Source organism: Dendrobates tinctorius, unplaced genomic scaffold (genome assembly GCF_039654945.1).
Source record: "Dendrobates tinctorius isolate UK_male_01 unplaced genomic scaffold, ASM3965494v1 ptg000027l, whole genome shotgun sequence".
NCBI classification, from domain to species: domain Eukaryota; kingdom Metazoa; phylum Chordata; class Amphibia; order Anura; family Dendrobatidae; genus Dendrobates; species Dendrobates tinctorius.
Genome location: NW_027361695.1, coordinates 4,817,204 through 4,839,680, shown reverse-complemented (window position 1 = coordinate 4,839,680; position 22,477 = coordinate 4,817,204). Strand labels below are relative to the sequence as shown.

At 38.9% G+C, this 22,477-nt stretch overlaps 1 protein-coding gene across 17 annotated transcripts in view; it reads right to left on the bottom strand.

The window, feature by feature from the left end:
• The window catches only part of FOXP1 (forkhead box P1), a 794,287-nt gene that overhangs the window by 10,906 nt on the left and 760,904 nt on the right, over window positions 1–22,477 (bottom strand). For 14 of the 17 annotated variants that reach the window (XM_073569710.1, XM_073569708.1, XM_073569704.1 and 11 more), the window contains 7 exons: window positions 16,401–16,602; window positions 16,152–16,228; window positions 12,393–12,494; window positions 8,172–8,293; window positions 4,690–4,704; window positions 4,326–4,395; window positions 1,721–1,887 (listed from right to left, as the gene is read on the bottom strand). In XM_073569710.1, the coding sequence (XP_073425811.1) occupies window positions 1,721–1,887; window positions 4,326–4,395; window positions 4,690–4,704; window positions 8,172–8,293; window positions 12,393–12,494; window positions 16,152–16,228; window positions 16,401–16,602 (755 nt within the window). The remainder of the gene's footprint in view (window positions 1–1,720; window positions 1,888–4,325; window positions 4,396–4,689; window positions 4,705–8,171; window positions 8,294–12,392; window positions 12,495–16,151; window positions 16,229–16,400; window positions 16,603–22,477) is intronic. The other 3 variants (XM_073569709.1, XM_073569713.1, XM_073569714.1) reach the window with 1 other exon arrangement.

Genomic DNA, 22,477 nt, shown 5'->3' with positions numbered 1-22,477 from the left:
TAAGAGAATCTTTTTATCTGTTCTTGAGTGAAGACTTCATTTGCTTTAATTTTTTTTCTGTACTGTTCATGGAGGCATTGCTGAGCTAAAGAGGGCAGAATGTCTACGAGGGTAGACAAGTCATCGTAGTATCTCAGTAGGCTGATCTGTTTCTTTGCAATACTAAGCCTTTTGGCTCAAGCCAAGGGCAACAACTCTATGTTCTCACCAAGTTTGAGAAGGTTCATTAGTTTTATCTAACCCTCCAAAACATACTGATGGGTTAATGGATATTCAGTACAATTTACTCCAATGTGTTTGGTTTCATGGAAAGTTGTGAGCCCCATTAGGCACTGGGCCATGATTATATAATATCAAGGCCGAATAGGAATGGCTTCACTCTTCTTGCCCCATAAGCTATAGCCTTTCTTTTAGCAGATCTCAATCTCTGTCAACTGAAGTTGTCACCAAGAAAATACATGTGAAAATGCAAATCGATATTGCAATCCCTTGGTCACCAATAGTTGGCTTTCTGAAACCCCTGGGCTAGGAGAAGCTGAGGTGAGTGTCAATGAATATCCATTTGCTACAGATGAAATGTGATACTGCATGGTATGAAGTGACCATGAAGACCTGTGCCAAGTTTGCCAATTTATAAGACGCACCCCAAATTTTCCACAGGAAAATGGGGGAAAAAAGTTAATGCGTCAAATGGGGGTCCGTCTTTCAGTCCTGAATTCATCTTACCCAGGGGGGATCGGCAGCACTGGTGGCAGCAGGAATCGGACGATTCATCTGGTGGTCCAACGCTGTAGGTCGATGATCTTGCTCCCTTCCCAGGCCGCTGTGGCAGTTTCAGTGCTTCGGGGGGGCTCCAGCGACATTATGTGAAAGCCTGAAGCCCCTGCAGTTTTATTGCCTTGATGCTGTGGCCTCCGGAAACATGGCCGCTGGAGGTGGCGCATGCGCAGATTGAGATCTCGTCTCCTGAGATCTCAATCTGCAAATGCGCCTCCTCCAGTGGCCATTTTCCCCAGGCACAGATTGAGATCTCGGGAGACGGGATCTCGGAGCCGTGATCTCAATCTGCACTGGTGCCACCTCTGGTGGCCATTTTTCCAGAGGCCACAGCATCGAGGCAATAGAACTGCGGGGGCTTCGGGCTTTCACATGTCGCTGGAGCCCCCCCCTGCAGTACCGAGCACCGCTAAAACTGCTGCATCAGGCTGGAATGGGAGCGAGAGCATCCCCCTGTAGCGTTGGACCACCAGAAGAATCGTCCGACTCCTGCTGCCACCAGGCTAACTGTAAGTACATTCCGACTATAAGACGCACCCCCGTTTTCCCCCAAAATTATTTGGGAAAAAGTGCATCTTATAGTTCGAAAAATACGGTACCTCCGCTATACATAGATTTCATTTCACTTCCTCATCCCATAGAGACACAAGCTAAATTTGAGTATTCCTAAATGGCTTTCCGTGTCCCATATAAACAATCGTCATACAAATGTTGGCCTTGATGACATTCGAACCTAGGACCCCGATCTTGTAAGACAACAGTGCAAACCACTAAGCGATAGTGATTGGTGACCAGCTTTCGGTTTAGGCACATGGACAAAGATTGACTTTATGAGCCAACCTCTTCAGTTGTGTTGGGATGTGGGACCCTCTGGGTGGTGAAGATTTACCAAAACCAGTGCACCCAAAATGTGAAGCAGTTTTGTACAGTTCTCAATACTCACATTGCTTGCATAGGGGAACGTCCCGGGCTACTGTCGCTACCATTACTGTTGCCATGTTCTATCACACCATTTAGTTCTTCTCTCATGGCACTGGCTAAGCTGGTCAGAGCTGGATTTCCCATGGAAGCCGTAGTGTATAGAGGTATACTGTTCTCAGCCATTGAAGCCTGTTGCAAAAGTCAAAAACATACTATTCATGCTAAGACCAAAAAATCCCCCCAAATTTCCAAAAATGTTGATATATCAACTATTTTTTCAATCACACACATTTTGCATGTAGGTCAGAATCTATACATTAAATGGGTGTTTGTGACCGATGCAATCCATCACCCACTGGGTCCTATTACACGACACAAAAATCATGTAGAATCTGTTTTTTTACCGTTGTATAGAATAGTGTGGTCTACAATGTTTTTCTATATCTTTTTTGTGTTTTGGTGGGCAGACTTTAAATAGACTCACTAGTTAGTCGGGGGCCAAAAAATGCAACTTTGAGGGCAGATTTAGCACTTATGTCAGGAGCACTGCCAGCATAAATGCCAAAAAAAGTGACGTGAACATGGGCTAACTGCAGTTTATATATAGTATTTAAAGAAACCTATTTAATAGAGTTGAACGAATCTTTCAAATTTCGATTAGGGCAGATCCGATCAATTAATGAATTGATTTTAGGCAAATTGAAAGACGGGGTAGAAAAAATAACTCTTAGTACCTGTCCTGCCGCCTCCGATCATCTGATCGGTTCTTCTATCCTTTTTCTTCCTTCCAAGTTGGGTCTTCCATTCACAAGACCCCATGTCGTCACCTGAGATACAATGTATGACACTGACATGGCTCCCAATGACGTGGGGTCTAGTCAATGGGAGACTCGGCAAGAAGAAAGAAAGAAGACAAAGAGCTCATAAGATGACCAGTGACAGCGGAACAGGTGCAAGAGACAAGGAGAGTATTTCCTTTTGCAAAACCCCAAACCATTACATTGGTGGCCGGCTACCTTTGTGCGGGATTCGTCTGTAGCAAATCGCTAAAAATTCAGACAATGATCAATCCAATTTGCCCACCTCTACTGTATACTGAACTCAATGGCAAATCCAGTGTATGTTTGTCTGAATTTTTGCTAATTTTATTTTCTTCTATTTTTTTTATCAGCCATGAAAGTATTTTTATCTTTTCCATTTTCTGCTTATTAAAATTTGTATTAATGTAATACAGTCTGAGTATTTTTTTTTTTATATATATTGTATAATGCAATCTTATAAAAAAAAAATCTAGGAAAAAAAAACAGAGATAACAGCTTGTGTTACATTTCCAAAAACAAGCAGTGTAGAATCTGCTGAGCATTCTAATTGGAATTAGTCATCGTTAAGGAAGGAATCTGATAGAATATAGGATCATTTCATTTTGCCTTTCAGCCTCATGAATGTAAATTGTGCTTGTAATCTTAATAGTATTCTACAGACAGAACAGCCTTTAAAATCATATTTCACAAGACTCGGGGGACGGTAAGCAACTAATGAACAGTATTTACAATTCTTTCCTTTCACTGTTGTCACTATTTGACTTCTAATAATTGGAGGGAAATGCCCTGGTTTTAATTTTTTTTTCCTTTTCTGCTTTATCAAAATTCCAATTGCCCATAAAAATTAGAAAATATTAGTTATCGTATTTGCTGCCTTATCTTGTGATGATTTTGTATAATTGAGCAGTAATTTATTTATGAAAAGGCTATGAAGAGAGGTAGCTAATGTATAATAAACACCAAATGTCTATAAAAATAAATACATAATGCCTGACTATAATTTAAAAAAAAAAAAGGTAAATAAATACAGAAAAGCAAACCTGACCATAATCACAAAATAACAAATAAAAAAAATTTAAAAAACTCAAGTATATACATAGAAAAAAAGCCAACATGAACATAATCGTAAAATGAAAAGAAAATATAACAAATAAAAAGTGAGAAAATGAAGTAAACATTACAATAATCAGAAAATATAAAAAATGAAAAGTGAGAAAGTAAAAAATATAAAAAGTAAACATAACAATAATGTAATAGGAAAATATAAAATATATATAATGAAAAGTATTGGGATATGCAGCAAACATAAAAAGTAAAGCACTTGAAATAAGAGAATCACAAATTATATCAATAAGCAATCAGATTTTTTTTCTATATTTTTTTTTTTAATTTTTTGCAATTTTTTTTTTGTTCTTCCCTAGACTCCCGAAACAATAGGAGGTCATGTGACACAGTATTCTTTCATTCTGCACATTAATAGCTCGGCTCGAGTAATTACACTTGTGGTATTTTTGCCTCAAGTGAAATTCTGAAATAAGAGGATGGAAATTATGATACTGCTGATAAATATTAATAAGTGAACTTTTAATTTTTTTGCCACAATATTCAAAATGCTAAGCATCTAACTAATGCTGAAGCAGACTGATATGTGCCTGCCTCCAGGGACTGCGATGCTTTATGCACTTAAACTTTTTTTTTTTTAACAGAATTAAAATTTAATATCTAATTAGAACCAGGATAATATATTTTGTAATAAGCAGAAAAGACGCCAAACGGTGACACGAAGGGAAAGCTGATACTACTCACCTGCAAAGCAGCATTGAGGGGTGTGCAGTAGGCGTGACTTGTATGAATGTTTTTAATAAGAGAAGGACTACTGCATAAATGAAAAAAAAAAAACTGTTACTAAAAATATTTTCCTTATTTTTTCTTAAATTAAACAAGAAATTAAAAATAAAATAATAATATTAAAAAAAAACTGTGAAACGAAACATACAAGCCTCAAGCCTGCATGGAGGAGGCTAATTTAGATGCAGTGCAGGTTCATTTAGTTTCAACACAATAAAGAATTATACTGGATGTAATAGAAATTACAGCCTTGACAAGTATAATTATTGTGCAAATAATACAAAATAAAAAAAACACTACGTAAAAAGCATTTGTTACCTACCAGTGTCTATCCTCTCTGTAGGCATAAAGCAGAATATTGCTCTCATTATTTAACAAGGCAACAAAAAAATAAATAAAAGAAAAAAACAAACTTTTTGCGAAAATATAGCAATAGGATTCTGTCTGGGCATTTTGTATTCTTAAATATTCAGGCAATTGACTTACTATTGCATGTGTACGTAGGCTCTGTTCACACCATGTTAGACATGTATGAAAATCTCTCGGCTTGTATTTTTTTTTTTTTTTTTAATTTGTGGAATGCTATGGGTTTTTTTTTTTACTTTTGTATTACAATGCATTTGATTAAAAAATACTACAGTAACGCATAACTGGTCATACAGGAATTTTTTTTTATATACCGCCAATCCATAAAGGTTCCAGTATGAAGCCAAAATGTATGTCCATTTTTGGTAAAAGCCACCAAAGTGAAAGCTGGAGTACTCTATTTGTACTGAACAGCCATTTTCATTTACTCAGAGTGTCAAATTCCACAGGAAGGTTGATAACTTGCTGGTTGATCGGTTGGGGTGTGACTGCTGGGACTTCCACCAATCCTGAGATCATGCCCTGTTGGAATGGAGTTGTGGCCGTATATACCTGCTTCAATCATTCATTGTCTATGGGACTTCTGGAGAAGAGCACGGAGATCACAGACGATGAATAAAGTTTGCATGTATGGCCATCCCACCAAGAGGGCATATCACGGGTGCAATCTTTAGATTGACGAGAGTCCCAGTGGTCAGATTCCCACTGAAAACTTTCATTGTGGGGAATAACCTTATCAGGGCACTGTCTGATGGTCGTATAAATCATAACAACATCAGAACGTAGTGCATGGACTAGCCGGTGGCTCTCCCTACCCAACCATGACAGCTTCATGTTTTTATATACAGATATCAAGCTCTGAGTTCCTATCTCATTCCAATTTATGAAGCAGTCTGACTTAAGTCAATGGGATCCATCAGAATCAGCCACACAAGAGATTTGTCATTTCCATCTGTTAATGTTAAGTAATAACATCAGGGTGAACAGAGCCTAAATACTAGAGTAGAGCAAAAAGATTCTCAGGATCCTACATCGGAGGCCACATTGGTAGCCTTTGGTTGCTGGAACATAGACCTGCCATCTTTACCAATGAGTAATCCCAGCGCAATGTCATGCAGTCATGGGCGCCTACTAATCGGAAGGTGCCGGTAGACACAGACTTGTGAGGCAGCCCCTGGAATAGGGTCCTGTAAATCTTTCAGCTCAACTCTACTAAATACCTTCAGTTGATCACTATCATCATAAATATGATATAGTACATTTTTTATGTCGTTACTTAAGTAGGCCATCCTCGAAGGGTGTAAGTACAAAAGAGGTGACCTTTGCCATTCTTTTAGGCTTCATACACTATGAAGTTCATAGTACTAAACTTAATATTATCAAGGCTGGGTGATACCACTCATTTACGTAATGCCCATCATTGGCAGGTATGTCACCCAGCTGAATATGGTGTCTATGCCGAAATAGAAATGTCAATAATTACAGATTCAAATAAGAGTAGAGTTTTCATAACCTGACAGAATGGTCTTAACGACAAGTATTAGTTCTCAGTTGAGAAGAATTCATTGTTATTTATACAGGTAACTTCCTTGCCTCCAGAAAGACGAACCTACTGCTGTGTTCTACAATAATCTCATATTGAAAGACACAGTGGGAGGGACACTCCGATTTGTGACAGAAGTGCACATTTTTAACAGATTCACCATTACAAAATGTTATACATTCTGTCAAGCCAGGAAAATATTGAATAAACACCATTTTCCCAAACACATATAGAATTTATCCTACAAAAATCTAGTAAAGTACATAGAAACAAACATATAACGCCGCAAAATGCATACAATAAAGGCAGCCACCAATGGATGGTGAACCAAAATTTGAGAGCAGAATAACTTTAAAAAAACAGCTTTATGTTATTAAGGAAAGGATAAGTTCACACTGTATTTGGGCTCACATTTGAACGGTACTATCGAACATTATGCCCAAGTAATCTGACACTGTAGGCCATTAGGGTTGGATACTTCCACCAATTACTTAACTCGAGTTGACTTGACGTCCAATTGACTCTACATCCAGTCAAGCTTTGGTGACAACATTCTTGAGAGAGCAATGGTTCTCTAAATAGTATCCATGAGGAAAAGATAAAGTTTTCTTCCTTTTGGAGGAGAGCTAATTTGTATACATTTTTGTCATGGGGCATTACCTGTAAGAGGCAATATTTTGGTCTGGATCTCTGTAACGAGAACAAGAGCTGTGTCAAAGGCTTCCAACCCGGTCAACCAGTATCTGGCTCTGTGCCGACATGGGGTAAGTCCTCCAAAACAACTCTACTGATGGGTTTTTTGCTTTGCTAGTATCCTTTGGCAAGTCTTGATAAATGGTCAGACATTGACTTATAGGGGAGCTACATCCAATGGATGGCATAAATTTTTTACTGATGAATGACTATACTTTAAATTCACCATTGTAAATTGGGACACATGTAAGCCAAAATAGTGTCATTTTGGCATATATTTGCCCCCCCCCCCAAAAAAAGCGTACCTCAGATGTTCAACCTGAATGTATAGCCCAAACGTGGTGTGAAGAGAACCTAACAGAGATGGCCGGTCCCATCAAAGAGCCATCAAATGATTTCCATTCTTAACACAGTTCATATTCCATCTGCCTTTATTGTGTGCATGTGTAGGTAACACTTAACATGGATAATACAAGGTGTAAACTTGTAATTTGAGGGCACTGTACAAAGTTCCTTGGGGGTGGAGCTGGCTGAATGAAAATGTTGGCAATACAAACATGCAAAGAAAAGCGGCTAAGAAAAGCAGGGCAAAATTAAACAAAAAAAAAAATAAAAAATCAAGCAAGTTAAGGCTCTTACTGTGCAACAAGCTCGTCAAAGTGTTCATCAGGGCAGTATTTTCGAGGACGGCCTCTCTGAATATGGCGGCCACGTTTAAACTCTTCATCATCAACAGTCCAAACGGACCCATACTCATCCTCTACTCTGATAAAGCACTTATGGAGAGAAAGATTGGTGCGAATGGCACCCTAGGACCAAAGTAGTGGCCAAAAGTAGGGAAAAAAAGGGGGAACAGAGAGAACCAAAAGCAAAAAGATGCAGAGAAATATGATGGAGGAGTTGGAATGAAGAGGCAGCACAATGAATAGAGGGGAAAGGAAAAAACATAACAATGCGTAAGCAAATGATCGGTGAGTGTTAATAGGCACTGGCACTCAAAAGCACCAAGTGATGATATAGCATACACCAAAAGCAAGCAGGGCAGGGGTTCAGTGGGTATACAAAATGGCAGGGATTATGTATAGTACTTCCTTCTGAGGAAGGTGAAACATTGCGAGTGCACCTCTGTTGTTCCATCACCAAATGAAACCACAGGTACCATAACAAACTACACTAAGAAGTTCAAAGGATGGTGGACGTACCCACTGATCTTTTGTGGCCTTCTTTTTTGGAATTCTAGTTCATCCACTGTCCATACTGCCCCTTTTACGTTTTCTACTCGCACAAAACACTTGTGTAGACTAAGATTATGGCGCACTGCATTCTGCAGCAGGGACAGGAGAAAAAACATTTAGAGGTGAGTGCTCATCATCAACAAGAATCATCATCTTCACTTTTTTTTTTTTTTTTGTAAAGGACGCTATCGTGAGAAAATCACCTAATGGTCAAATCATGTTTTTGTGTTACATTTAAAAAATGTTGAATTTATTTTTTCTCCCTATCACAATCCGTTAAAAAAAATTGATCTCTTGTAACTTTTACACTGGCCACTGGGGCTTTTTTTTCTTTTTTAAATTCTAACTTAGTTTTGTTTCAGGAAACAACACATGTACATAGCCACAATAGGTATATCCTGACTTTACCTTCTGTGTTGAAGTATCTAATGAGCAAAGGTGAAGGAAGGAGGGTCAGCTGTGACAGCACCTATTGTGATTGGTGAATCTTGTGTTATTAGCTGCATCAATTGGTGTTATCGGTCATTGTAAACCTGCCTTTGCCAATAAGAAAACTACTGTAAACTCTTTCCTGAAAGGACAGGAAGTACGAGTCTAAAATAGCCCCAGTGACCAGTGGGAAAATTACAAGATTCCAAACTTTGTTCTATATTTTAACTAAGATTGAGATAGGAAAATAAAAAAAAATTGGCATTGTTTTTTTAAACATACATGCAACACAAAAGCATGACTTAAACAATAGGTCATTTTCTGAATATAAAGGCAAATCTCAACAAGTATCCTCCTTATAAGGGGCTATATGGATAAGCAAATTCTCTCCTCTACACAGTTACACATACTCAGGAATTTCTAAAAAAAAACAAAAAAAAAAAACAACCCACTATTTTCTTGTGGAAGTACCCTGAGACAACTTTTCTATGAACCAATAATTAGGCTATCTTGGGTCATTATCACTAGATGATCTAGTTGGTGAAAGGCTCTGGAACTGGGTCCACCACTAGAAGAATAGACTACAAAACCTTTAAAGGATATGGGCACACAGAATTTTCCGAGGAATTAAAAAATGGTGAGTTTTTCAAGCAGAAATGGCTTCGCCCAATAATCTTTGTTCTTTGAGAGTGTTTTTACAGGTTTTTCACTTTCTGAAGTGTTTTTGAAAAGTTTTTGAAGCGCGCAGTGTCTTGTTTGGAGAAGATTCCTTCCGGAGCCACTTCAAAGAAGTGACATGAACCTGAACCAGAAAAACACTCAAAACACTAAAAATATGAACAGCAAAATGGTTTTACAATAGAAATGAATAGGAAAAGATCTGCTGCAATAAAAAAAACTCTTAAAAAAAAAAAACTGTGTGCTCATAGTATTAAAAGAACATAAGGCTACAGAGAAGTTCACGTGCCATAGCCACGTGGCTCCTCAAAGAGAATTCCACAAATGGTGGAGCTGTCCTTTGAAGAATCATTTGTTGCTGGACTTTGGAAGCCAATAATGGGGATACCAATGCAGATATGGCAATTTTAATTTGTTAAGATCTCGAAAAATTGTGTAGACTAGATTTGTGGACAAATAACTTTCCACAAAGGCAATAAAATATAGGCCCTCAGTATTTCTCAGCCCTTTCAACATATATCATTACAAAACAATTCTTTACTTACCATTTTAGAAATTCAATGGGTTTTTCAGGAGTAAAACATTGAATGTCTTACTTTTAGAGCAGACCATCAATGTTTAATCAGTGGAGGTCTAGACAGCCAGCCATACACATGAGATAGCTCCCACTTGAACACTGCTTCGACCGATCATTTGGCCAACAGCCATATCAGCCAATGAGAACTCCTGTGTTCTGGATGAGAACACCGCCAACCGATAGGTCAGCCGGAAGCTTATCTTTGCGAGAACATTGCCATCGACAGTCCAAAATCAGACATGTCTGATCGACATCTCTCCTAACCATCAGTAGGCTGGTACCTCCATGCACATTAGACCATTGGCTGGACACGTAGATTTTGGCAGGTTAGGAGGACATTATTTTAATTTGTATGGGGATCTTAACCCACCACAATCTTCAGGGGAGAATCTATGGTCTCTTTAATTGATTACAAAGGAATGGTGGCTGTATCTTTTACTACAACTAGGTCATATTTACTTGAATGGACCCATTTGTTGATGATCAGTAGAGGCTCAAGGGATCTCACACAGATGACCTTACTGGCCTACTCCTGGGTGAAACTTTAACACTTAAAACCTATTTTTCTTACGTCAAGCATAAAACAATATTTATGAATCTGCAACCAATCAGTTTACCAGTAACTATTATGGGCAGTCATCTGATAAAGTAGCAAGGACGTCAGCTTTCTTATGAAATTTTAGCTCTTTACTCAGCTCTTCTAAGTGCAAGTACACAACTATGCATGATGTAATGAGTATGTATCTACATGATATATATATATTTTTAATTGTTGGTCATTTTGAGCACAGCCATTATTTCAATATATAGCTGTATTTTTGTTGCTGCTCATAAAAGACTATTTTTGAGTCTGTTGATGGTTGTAGGATTCTCAGTAAAATAAAGAGCTAATACTTCGTAAAAATGTTGACATTCTTGCTTCCTTTTGAAAGTTTACTGGGTGGGGAAGCAGTGACCCATTGGGATCAATTTAAAGGGAACCTTTCATGAGGATTTTATACCTCAAACTCATGGTATATCTGTACAGGCGCTGTTATGCTTTTTAAGTCCATACCTTGATTGTAGAAATTAGTTTTGCCGTTTGAGAAATCCAGTGATGAAATCATAAGCAAAGGGGCTGCAAGTGCTTCGGGGTGGAACATTGCAATTGCAGCTCTTCTGCCCTCCTTTCCTATTCCTGTGTCATCACTTGTGTCCTGTGTGTAACTGACAAGCAACTCTGGTTTCAATCACCTGCCTCCCATGCCATGTCAGTCAGACACAGGAGGTAGATGGTGGGTGGGAAATCTAGAGGGAGGGAAGGAAACTGCAAGTGCAATCCCCCCAAAAAAAAAAATCACTTGCAGCTCATTTGCATATGATTTCAATGCTGGATTTCTCAGAAATGGCCAACCGATTTCTCTAATCTAATCAAGGTATAGATTTTGCTTTGGCAAAACTAATGTGTATTTAGTCCTGCCAATAAAGCTTCTTTGAATTTGATTTAATCAGCATGAAAGCATATGTATATACATGCCATAAGCGTGAGGGAATAAAATCACTTTTACTGGTTTATGCATACGAGTGTGGTGGTGTGAGCTGTTCCAACCATTTCCAAGTCCAGTATCTTCATCATGTCCATGGTTTCCATTATTCCTATTAGTTGCATTTTCACAAATAATTGTTATGTAGGTTTAGTACATTTTTATTGGGGGCTACAAATCTGTTCAAGTTTGTTAGAGAAATACTACTTTAAAAGACCTCTCACTAGGCTTGGTGAGATACAAGCTACAAAAATGGTGTATGGATCCGTTTGAGATGGCAAGCTGTCAATTATGACTGGTAGAAAAGATCTTACACAGCAAGAGTTACTCCATCTTTTATATATCTTCCAACATGTCATTAAGACTAATGGCCTCAACATAAATCTAAAAAAAACTATCATCTCAAATTTTGGAAATAATATTGAATGTATAGCATCTCACCTCTCAATTTCAGGAAGAAGAGGTAGCAACTTGGGCAAGTTTTGGATCACCCCTGCTTTAGGAAGCATCTTGATTGAGCAAAAACATCTTCTACTAGAACGGTGGACCAGAACAGGTTTTCTGAGACCAATGCTACATCTTTAGTTATGTTCACCCAGATTATTGGATCTTTAGGAGATCACGGAATGGGATCCACGCCAATGGTTGACTGAAGGATGCATGGCACTCAATGGAGCCCCCTTGTAGATAAGGAAATCCAAGGGGCATGGCAGCTGGAATAGCACTAGAGGCTCCTTCACCTTTTGTAGATCATCATCCACAGTCGTTAATCAAGGCCATCATGACTTAATGACTTGTAAAAATTTACGTAAAAGAAGAGCTACTCTCTTGGCTCTCCCATGCATAAAATAAAGCATAACACCATAAACTACATTAAAAATGCTATAAAAAGTCAACTTTTTCTTCTACACTCATTTAGGGATATAGACCCTTCCACAAATCCAAACACCATTTTAACTCTTCATACAAGCCGATTCTTACCTTCCACGTCGCTGCATTGCGTCGGAAGTAAGCAAACATTCGTGTGAACCAATTGTAGATTTCATTTAGTGTTAGTTGCTTCTCTGGTGATTCAAGGATTGCCTAAATAGATTATAATAAGAAACATAACAAATCTAAATTAGAAAATAAAATAATCTACATTTTAATAATTTTTGAGGTTTAACAAAAAAATATATATTATAGAAAATACAAAAAAAATTTAAATTTGCCAGTTTGGCAAAAACAGTCACATCTATAAATCAAGTCCAGATGTTTCAAAAAATGCATCATTTGGCACAAGGAAAAAAAATATAAACTAGATTTCACAAAGCGATCCGAGATTAATACCTCTATTTAACAGTTCAATGACAACATTGAAAATGGAATTATCTAATTGTTTTGAGTTTTTATTTCTGTTTCCTGGTAGAAATATTAATTTATCAGTCATTCACAAAGCAGGATCAAAGCAAAATGCAAAACATTTCACCAGCTGATTACAGCTCAGTAATTATTTAGAGCTCAGATTAATTCTAGGGATCAGAGATTACGGTAGTTTGTGATAATTGACTTGCCATCTTTAAACAGCCTCATTTTCACTGTTGTGTGAAATGAATTTTCTAATAATCACATTGCATTGTAATACTTAATCAAAAGCAATTACGTTAGATATTGCTGTTTTCAAAACTCTTGTGCAAAAAAAAGAAAAAAAAAAGAATAAGGTTTTTGGATTCAGACAAATATTGAAGTTTTACATACAGTGCCTACAAGTAGTATTCAACCCCCTGCAGATTTAGCAGGTTTACACATTCGGAATTAACTTGACATTGTGACATTTGGACTGTAGATCAGCATGGAAGTGTGAAATGCACTGCAGCAAAAAAGAATGTTATTTCTTTGTTTAATTTTTTTTTAAATTGTGAAAAGTTTATTCAGAGGGTCATTTATTATTCAACCCCTCAAACCACCAGAATTCTGTTTGGTTCCCCTAAAGTATTAAGAAGTATTTCAGGCACAAAGAACAATGAGCTTCACATGTTTGGATTAATTATCTCTTTTTCCAGCCTTTTCTGACTATTTAAGACCCTCCCCAAACTTGTGAACAGCACTCATACATGGTCAACATGGGAAAGACAAAGGAGCATTCCAAGGCCATCTGAGACAAGATCGTGGAGGGTCACAAGGCTGGCTAGGGGTACAAAACCCTTTCCAAGGAGTTGGGCCTACCTGTCTCCACTGTTGGGAGCATCATCCGGAAGTGGAAGGCTTATGGAACTACTGTTAGCCTTCCACGGCCTGGACAGCCTTTGAAAGTTTCCTCCCGTGCCGAAGCCAGGCTTGTCCGAAGAGTCAAGGCTAACCCAAGGACAACAAGGAAGGAGCGCCGGGAAGATCTCATGGCAGTGGGGACATTGGTTTCAGTCAATACCATAAGTAACGTACTCCACCGCAATGGTCTCCGTTCCAGACGAGCCCGTAAGGTACCTTTACTTTCAAAGCGTCATGTCAAGGCTCGTCTACAGTTTGCTCATGATCACTTGGAGGACTCTGAGACAGACTGGTTCAAGGTTCTCTGGTCTGATGAGACCAAGATCGAGATCTTTGGTGCCAACCACACACGTGACGTTTGGAGACTGGATGGCACTGCATATGACCCCAAGAATACCATCCCTACAGTCAAGCATGGTGGTGGCAGCATCATGCTTTGGGGCGGTTTCTCAGCCAAGGGGCCTAGCCATCTGGTCCGCATCCATGGGAAGATGGATAGCATGGCCTACCTGGAGATTTTGGCCAAGAACCTCCGCTCCTCCATCAAGGATCTTAAGATGGGTCATCATTTCATCTTCCAACAAGACAACGACCCAAAGCACACAGCCAAGAAAACCAAGGCCTGGTTCAAGAGGCAAAAAATCAAGGTGTTGGAGTGGCCTAGTCAGTCTCCTGACCTTAACCCAATTGAAAACTTGTGGAAGGAGCTCAAGATTAAAGTCCACATGAGACACCCAAAGAACCTAGATAACTTGGAGAAGATCTGCATGGAGGAGTGGGCCAAGATAACTCCAGAGACCTGTGCCGGCCTGATCAGGTCTTATAAAAGACGATTACTAGCTGTAATTGCAAACAAGGGTTATTCCACAAAATATTAAACCTAGGGGTTGAATAATAATTGACCCACACTTTTATGTTTCAAATTTATTAAAATTTAACTGAGCAACATAACTTTTTGGTTTGTAAGATTTATGCATCTGTTAATAAATCCTGCTCTTGTGTGAAGTTTGAAGGCTCTAACTTATTTGCATCTTATCAAACCTGCTAAATCTGCAGGGGGTTGAATACTACTTGTAGGCACGGTAGCTATTTTAAATATACAGGTGGGCGTGAATACTTTTGAAATTTTAAAACTGGGCGGTGTAATGGAACAAACTAAGGTATTGTAACTTAAGAACGTTGGCAACGTATGGTAAGTAGTAAGGAAGAGTCAGATGGCCATATAACTCGAATGGGGATCGCAGCGTACTGTTTGGATTGCCTGGCTGTTCTTCTGACCCGAGCGTGACAACATGTATTTCTATGCAGCTGTCACACTTGGGTTGGGAGAGCCACCAGCCAGTCTGAGCACTGCGTTGCAATCCCCGTCCGAATTATACGGCCGTCTGACTCATTCCTTAGAGTTGGGCAAAAGATTAGCAGGACCTTTGTCCATCCGCCACACCGGTAGGTCGCTACCAGCAGATCAGAGCCCTGCCATCTTTCTCCTACTGGCCAGTATCTCTAGCTCCTCTTTGAATTAGCAGGTCAAATGCAATGTCATTGTTGTGGCATGATACATGTATAAAGTCACACCGGGTGTACTAATTTGAAGAGGAGCCAGAGATGTCAACAGGGATGGAAGAGGTTCACAAAAAACAATGTTATCACTGAACCAGAGTCCTTTGCTAGTGATACTAAAATTGAGCAAATTGAGTCAGTCTCTGGGTTCAAAAGAAGATAGGAGGTTCTAAAGAAACACTTCATATGGCCTCCAAGGGTCAAGTAAGACTTCACGATACTTACAAATAATATGAAATTTCAATAATGATTAAAAAAAGACTAAATTGAAGGAATCAAACCAAATGGCAAGCCATACAGAAGATGATAGATGGTGTTTCTTCTTTGTTTGGGACATTTTAGATGTTTTCCAATAGGGATAGCAAATTGCGCAATTGATTAGTGTCCACGTTTGACCCATATTGGAGCATTATAACTAATGACCAATTATGTCACTTCAGCTGATGATGGGAAGACTGTACACAGAGGCTTTTATCCTAAGTCATATTACTAGACTCGGTAAAGGGTTGATTGTGACTTGTAGGATCGCTACTACCAACAGGTGGCGCTATAGAGTTCAAGTCCTCTTCCTCTCTGAAGAGGCAATTTGCATAGAGGTACCAGTCACCTATCATGGTTAAGATGTCATGGCTCACTAGAGTTAAGGAAAAGTGGCTAATTACATGTGAGGTCCCCATGGGTTTGGGTGTCACACCTAGCCTGACACTAGGCGCCATAGCCTGCGGGATCCAGTGAGTTGAGTATGCCGGCTCTATGGTTATCAAGCCTTGGATGAAGAGAACAGGAAACCCATTGTGAATTTAACGATAACCACTTTGTGCCCACCATGGCCAGTGCTTACCTACCTTTGTTTTTCAGCACTTGATGTCATCTGTTAGATCTTACCTATGCAATATATTGTGTTTTTACAGCCACGACGACACCGGCACTTACCTGCCTAATTAAAGATGCGTATGTGAAGGGTGGCCTGACTTCTGCATTTTTGTAAAATTCTTGGTTCTGTGCAATGTCTGCCATTAAATAGAAAAAAAAATAAATTACACAAAACGGTTTTAAAAGATGCAATAAAGAAGAAGCGGAAATTGTTCAATTCTGCTTGGGTAATATGCCAACAATTTCAAAAATAATAGTAAAAATATACTGTACTCTGTAACTTAGCAGTAAAAGAAAAGGTTTACTCACCAGAAGAGATGGGGACATTGTATTTGTCAGAGTACCGCCTCCGTATGGGTCCTACATTGTGAATGCTGGTGGTAGTGATAACAGATGGTCCCTGGGTTAAAGGAGTGAGTGGTGTCGTTGGTGTGGTGGGGGTATGAGGTAAGCTTTGTGGGGAAGGTTCTGATGCAGTCTTTGAAAGGGTGACACTGGATACCAGGTTCAGCTGTAAATACAAAACAATAAAAAGTAATGAGCAACTAGATCTCTGCCCCTTCGTGACCGGGCCAATTTTTTAAATTCTGACCAATATCACTTTATGTGGTCATAACTCTGGAATGCTTCAACAAATCCCAGTGATTTTGATACTGTTTTTTCGCTGCACATTATAATTTATGATAATAGTAAATTTAGATTGATATGTTTTGTGTTTATTTATAAAAGTATCAGAAACTTGACAAAAATGTAAAAAAAATTGCAGTTTTCAAACTTTGAATGACTATCCCTTTAATCCAGATAGTCATACCACAGAAAAACATGAATAAACCACATTACCCACATGTCGGCTTTACATCAGCACAATTTTTTAAACTGTAATTTATTTTGTTAGCCTTTTAGGAGGTTTAAAAATGTAGCAGCAATTTTTCATTTTTTCAAGGAAATTTACAAAATTTATTTTTTTGAGGGACCTATCCAGGTTTGAAGTGACTTTAGGGGTGCTATATATTGGAAAACCCCAAACGTGATACCATTTTAAAAACAGCACCCCCTGACATATTGAAAACCGCTGTAAGGTAGTTTATTAACCCTTCAGGTGATTTTTAGGAATTAATGCAAAGTGGTATAGCCGGAATGAAAAAGTGTTTGTTTACCACCTAAATGTCGCTAACTTCTGAACTGACCGCTATAGCCGGGAGACTCTAAGGCCGCTATTTGGCCATGAACAGCTATGGCAAACATCAGGACCACACAATCATCATCTCGGTGTGTCAATTAGATTAAAGTGCAAGCCCCCACAATCTTTTAACCATTTATTTGATGTAGTCACTTTTGACAGCAGCAACTAAGGGGTTAAACAGATATGGACGGTGTCAACACCGATAATTTGTGATACGGCAAGTTGTCAGATATAGTGGACAGCCGAAAACTGCTGGATTGTCACCTTTATGGGGATGATATTCTCTTATATCTCAGGTCAGTATATATACGTATTGCGGTCTTGAAGAGGTTTAAACGAGTCAAACCAACAACTGAAATTGGATCCAATCCAGAGTAGAAGCTTTCAACGATCAGACATCATGAATGTAAGGGAACCATCTCAACATGAGAACAAAGCTCTCCCACTTTATAATAGTATTAGTAAGTGGTTGTTAGCCAACCTGCCCTCTCTTACAAAAGGTGACTGGAGCTAGAAGGTACATACTGGCATAAAGTAGATAGTTATCTTAAACCAGCCAAGCTAAACAAGAATAGAAGCATTCGATCATCAATGAGAACATGAATGAAAGGGAACCATCTCAACATCAACCTCTCATATGCAACAGTAGTAAATAGTGGTTTATCAAAAGGTCCTCTCCTATAAAAGCTAGCTGGAACTGCAGTATACATACTGGTGTAATATACGCAATGGCATAAAGTAATAAACAACTAGTCATCTTAAACAAGGCAAGCCAACAATACAAGTTGGTTCTAAACAAGAGTAGAACCAACTTTTCATAGTCGAGGAGACCATGAATGGAACGGAACCATCTTAACATGAGGCACTTCTGCTCAATAGTATTAAATAGTTGTTGGTCACCTTTCCTACAAAAGGTGGCTGGAACTGTAATGTAAATAATGGTGTAATGTTTGTCATAGCATAAAGTACAGGAACAATTAGTTATGTTAAACCAGGAAAACCAAGAATACAAGTTGGATCTAAACAAGAGTACAAGCTTTCTATGATCAGCGAGACTATGCATGAAATGGAACTCTCTCAAAACGAGGCTTTTCCACTCTATAATAGTTAGTAGTTGTTGGTCAAGCTGTCCTCTGCTACAAAAGGTGTCTGGCATTAGAAGGTACGAGAGCAATGATTTGGTTATTCTTCTGCTCTCGATGTCCTTTGATGTGGAACACAGAGTGATGTATAACACCACAAGGAGACGGTACAGGCATTGTTATTTTCATCTCTATGCATTAGATAGACATATTCCATAAGCAAGTTTGGAATCTCTTTCGGAAAACATTCAAGAAATGGCATCAACAATACATTGAGCGTCTGGCCGAAGAGGTTTACCACCCACCCAAGTTAATTACGATCCACCAATAGATCATTATGACACTCGGAAATGTAAAGCATGACTACACCATGTTAACTACGGTGAAAACTTTAAACAAACTGCCACCGTCTATACAATGCCTTGTACCCCATGTGAAATTTAAATATACACTTTCATCTGTTGATTTAATAGAACGTCAACCCAATGTTTAAGTTTCGGAGGAAATGTGTAAACTCTACTTTCCTAAATAGCAAGCGGCTATGGGATTGAAATCTCGAATTGGCACGTGTACATTCAGAGCTGCACTTTACATTAAGCAGAACTCTAATATTGGTTTAACAAAGTTCATTTACATTTTTCAATTTTTGAGACGGCAAACCTATTTTTGAGGGCTATCCAGACCACATAAATCAAACACCACATTCAAGACGGTGTAAAATTCGGCAATCAGTCAGTCTTATTACTATGTCAGGCATTTATTTCTTTTTTTTTCAACATAAATTAGGTATAAGTAGAATATATATATATATATATAAAAAAAAAAAAGCCCATAACTGTATTACTGCCATTAAACATAATTTGCCAGTCTAACGGTGGAATAGTATAACGGGTGCCAAAAAATATGAAGTCATGTTAAGGAAAGGTACAATATATGGAATTAATCAAGAGAACCTTGGTGTTTCATTAATTGATTCTAAAAAATGGTACCTTATCAGAGGATAATTCCAAAATCAATTTCGTAAAGGAGACAGGACTATCGGGATCAGGGGATGGGGGTGTCACTACCATCCACAATAAGGAAATTATGTGCTAGAATTTCTTTATTTCTTTCATTCTTTGATTAAAAACAATGAACTCATTTAAGAGGAATTTTACCCAGACAGATTCCGAACTGCAGCTCTTCCCCACACATGACCTTAAGAGTTTATCAATATACCTCAACTCGCATTACAAGTCAGTCCTCTGTGTGATACGAGCTGTGATTTTATGATAATCCCCAGAGAACAGACAACTAATACAGCCTTTTAACAGTTTATTATGGAAATGTGTCATTTTTCCTGTCTTAAATAGGATACAGATGTTGATTTTCAACAAGCCGAACAAAGACGCACGTGCGCTTGGTAGAAGTCCATTAAGTCTGTATCCATCGCGGGGTGGTGTCCTTTTGTGGTTTTTGTTAGTTTGGGCTTTTTATGTGTTTGTATTAAGTTTGAATCCTTGCTAACAGTTCTGTAAGTTAAGTCCCCATTTCTTAAGCCGATTGTCAGCTTTCGACAACTTTTTTTTTTTTTTTTTTTTTTTTTTTTTAGAGATGAGCAAATCGATTCAATACAAATCAAATTTCACAAAAATACAAATTTGTCAAAGTTTGTAATTCGACTTACTCAAAATCCAGTAAAATGGCAACTAGCCGTATTCCACTTTACTGGATACTTATTAGGGCTATGTAGGGGGTTAAAAAAATATACTCATCTCACCCCTCACCTGTCCCACAGATCCTTGTCCGTTCCTCTATTGGCTCCCACCGTCTGTGGTGGTCATTTCAGTCTTCACTCTTCGGCATATCTGCCACCAATGAGAGCATTGTCTTAACCAAAGAGCACACCAGAGTGGGGGACCTGATGGGGAGCTGTGACTATGTGCCAGGTGAGGGGCAAGGTTTTTTTAATCTTTTAACCGAAAATGGGGTCCATTTGATTCACGGACATAAATTCAAAAAACATACCAGAAAAAGAAACAGCCTTACCAACACTAAGTCATATTACAAATGCTCTTACCAGGATGCAACAGACCCCCCATAATTAAGGTGGGGGCAGCACAGGTGCAAAATATTGATGAAAACAGCCACTCGCACACCTACCAATTCATGGAGGGGTTGGCTGCCTAGTAAAAAAAAATGCACACAAATGAGGCTTGTGTAGGACGCCAGTCACACAGGTACATGGGATGCACAGTGTCTGCTTTCTAGCCTTTTAATAATGCCCATAATATTAGATCAGGTGGGATCTGCTCGGCACTCTGAGTGCACCCTACAAAGACAGATGCCTCAGTTCACACAACCAACTGATTTGGTGTTTGCAAGGCCGTTTCTTTTTCTGGTATGTTTTCCACATTTAATTCACATAAAATTAATTTGATGCAAATCAAATTGTCGGGCGGAACTTGAATTTCAGTAGATTCGCTCATGCTTACCGTTTAAGGATTTTTTTAGGGAAAGTTCTGGATCTGCTTAAAGAGATCAGCTGGGTATGGAGTCATATTGGTAAGGCTGGGTGGGAAACATTCAAATTAGATCTATCAATACAAAAGAAACCATCTTGCAAGCACTACCTCAAGAGGTAGTAACCCAATAAGTCAATATGTGACAATTTGCCAAGCCTTGCAACATGACCAGCAATAAATGCCAAGCCAGAAACTCATCTGTGAAGAGAGAGTTTTGTGGTGTTTTCCCCTTATCATTGTAGAGCTCCTTGGTGTTACTTGGGAAATAGGTCTTTTGCAGAATGGTAAGCTGATCACAGTGTGTCCACCAATGATCTGATGTAATCTGTGGAAGAACTTGACAGCAGGTGTCCACTTCTTTCACAGGACAAATGAAGTATTACACAGTTCCAATTGAAATCAATTATCTTTGTGTGTAACATATGGAGAGTCTCCAGAACAAAGAGACTGATACTTTTGATGCTCAACAGACCCCCACTGACTTATATTGTAGTCCACCAAGTTTTTGGATGCTGAGAAAAAAAAACTTACTCCAAGGCTATGGATTTGGTTGCCATTTTCACCCCTGTAACCCATTTGGACTGGGGTGTAACTACATGGCGTATTAAGGTTGCACCAAGACCCTGAGTGAGCCCAAAAGGCCAGCGGCCTACGACAGAAGACCTGCATTATAAATTACTTGTCTTAGTTTTGGGCTTGTCACACATTTAGTGGAACCTTCAAGATATCCCAAAAAAGGAAACATCTAAGGCTGGCCATACATATTAGATGACTGTTGGCCAAATTATCCATCGAATGATGGTTCGGCTGATAGCCATCATGACAGTTTCTCCCATACACTGGAGCACTTGCGCGGCCAAAAATTGCTGTGTTGTCAATAAGAAAGCCTCCCATGAACAGGGTGGCTGTCTAATTATCTTTGAGAGAAAAATGCAATCGGCAGTCTGAAATCGGACATGTGCGATCAACATATCTTCCGACCATTCATCCGATGCCACCATACACTTTAGACCATTAGCATTGGTAGGTTCATCCGACATTTGTCTAATAATGTGTACGGGGGCCGTAAAGGATCATCATCTGCTATCAAATCAGGATAAATAGGTTTCACTTGAGTTAAAGAGGTGATTTAAAAAAAGGAAGCAGGAGATACGGAAGTGGATGGAGAATGAAGCAAAAAAAGGGTGCCTTAACAGACTTTGACAAATGACACCGATTCACACCCACCGCCGCCTAGACAAGACGGGGTAAGCAGACAATCTTGGCTAATAACCAGATGAAAGAAATTGTATTGTAAGAACTCTAATTAGGAGATGCTTATGGAGGCGAACTGAAGATTAAATACTGCATATGACCCCGACGTCAGGGAGAAGAGGATGCAGAGTGTTTCTGGATTATTTGGTCGAAACAGTGATCGTATTTTAAAAGGAGGGAGGCAGCAATATTTGGAATAATAGCTATGAGGTAAAGTAATTAACAGACGGATCCTGGAGGAAGACTGTGGCTTTACTGCAGCTGAGGCTGTTCCAAAACAAAGTGCCAAATCTCAACAGCAAAGCAGCAGTCGAGTGGAAAATGTCTGCCTGACCTCTGCTCCCGCTATTAATTTGCAGGAAA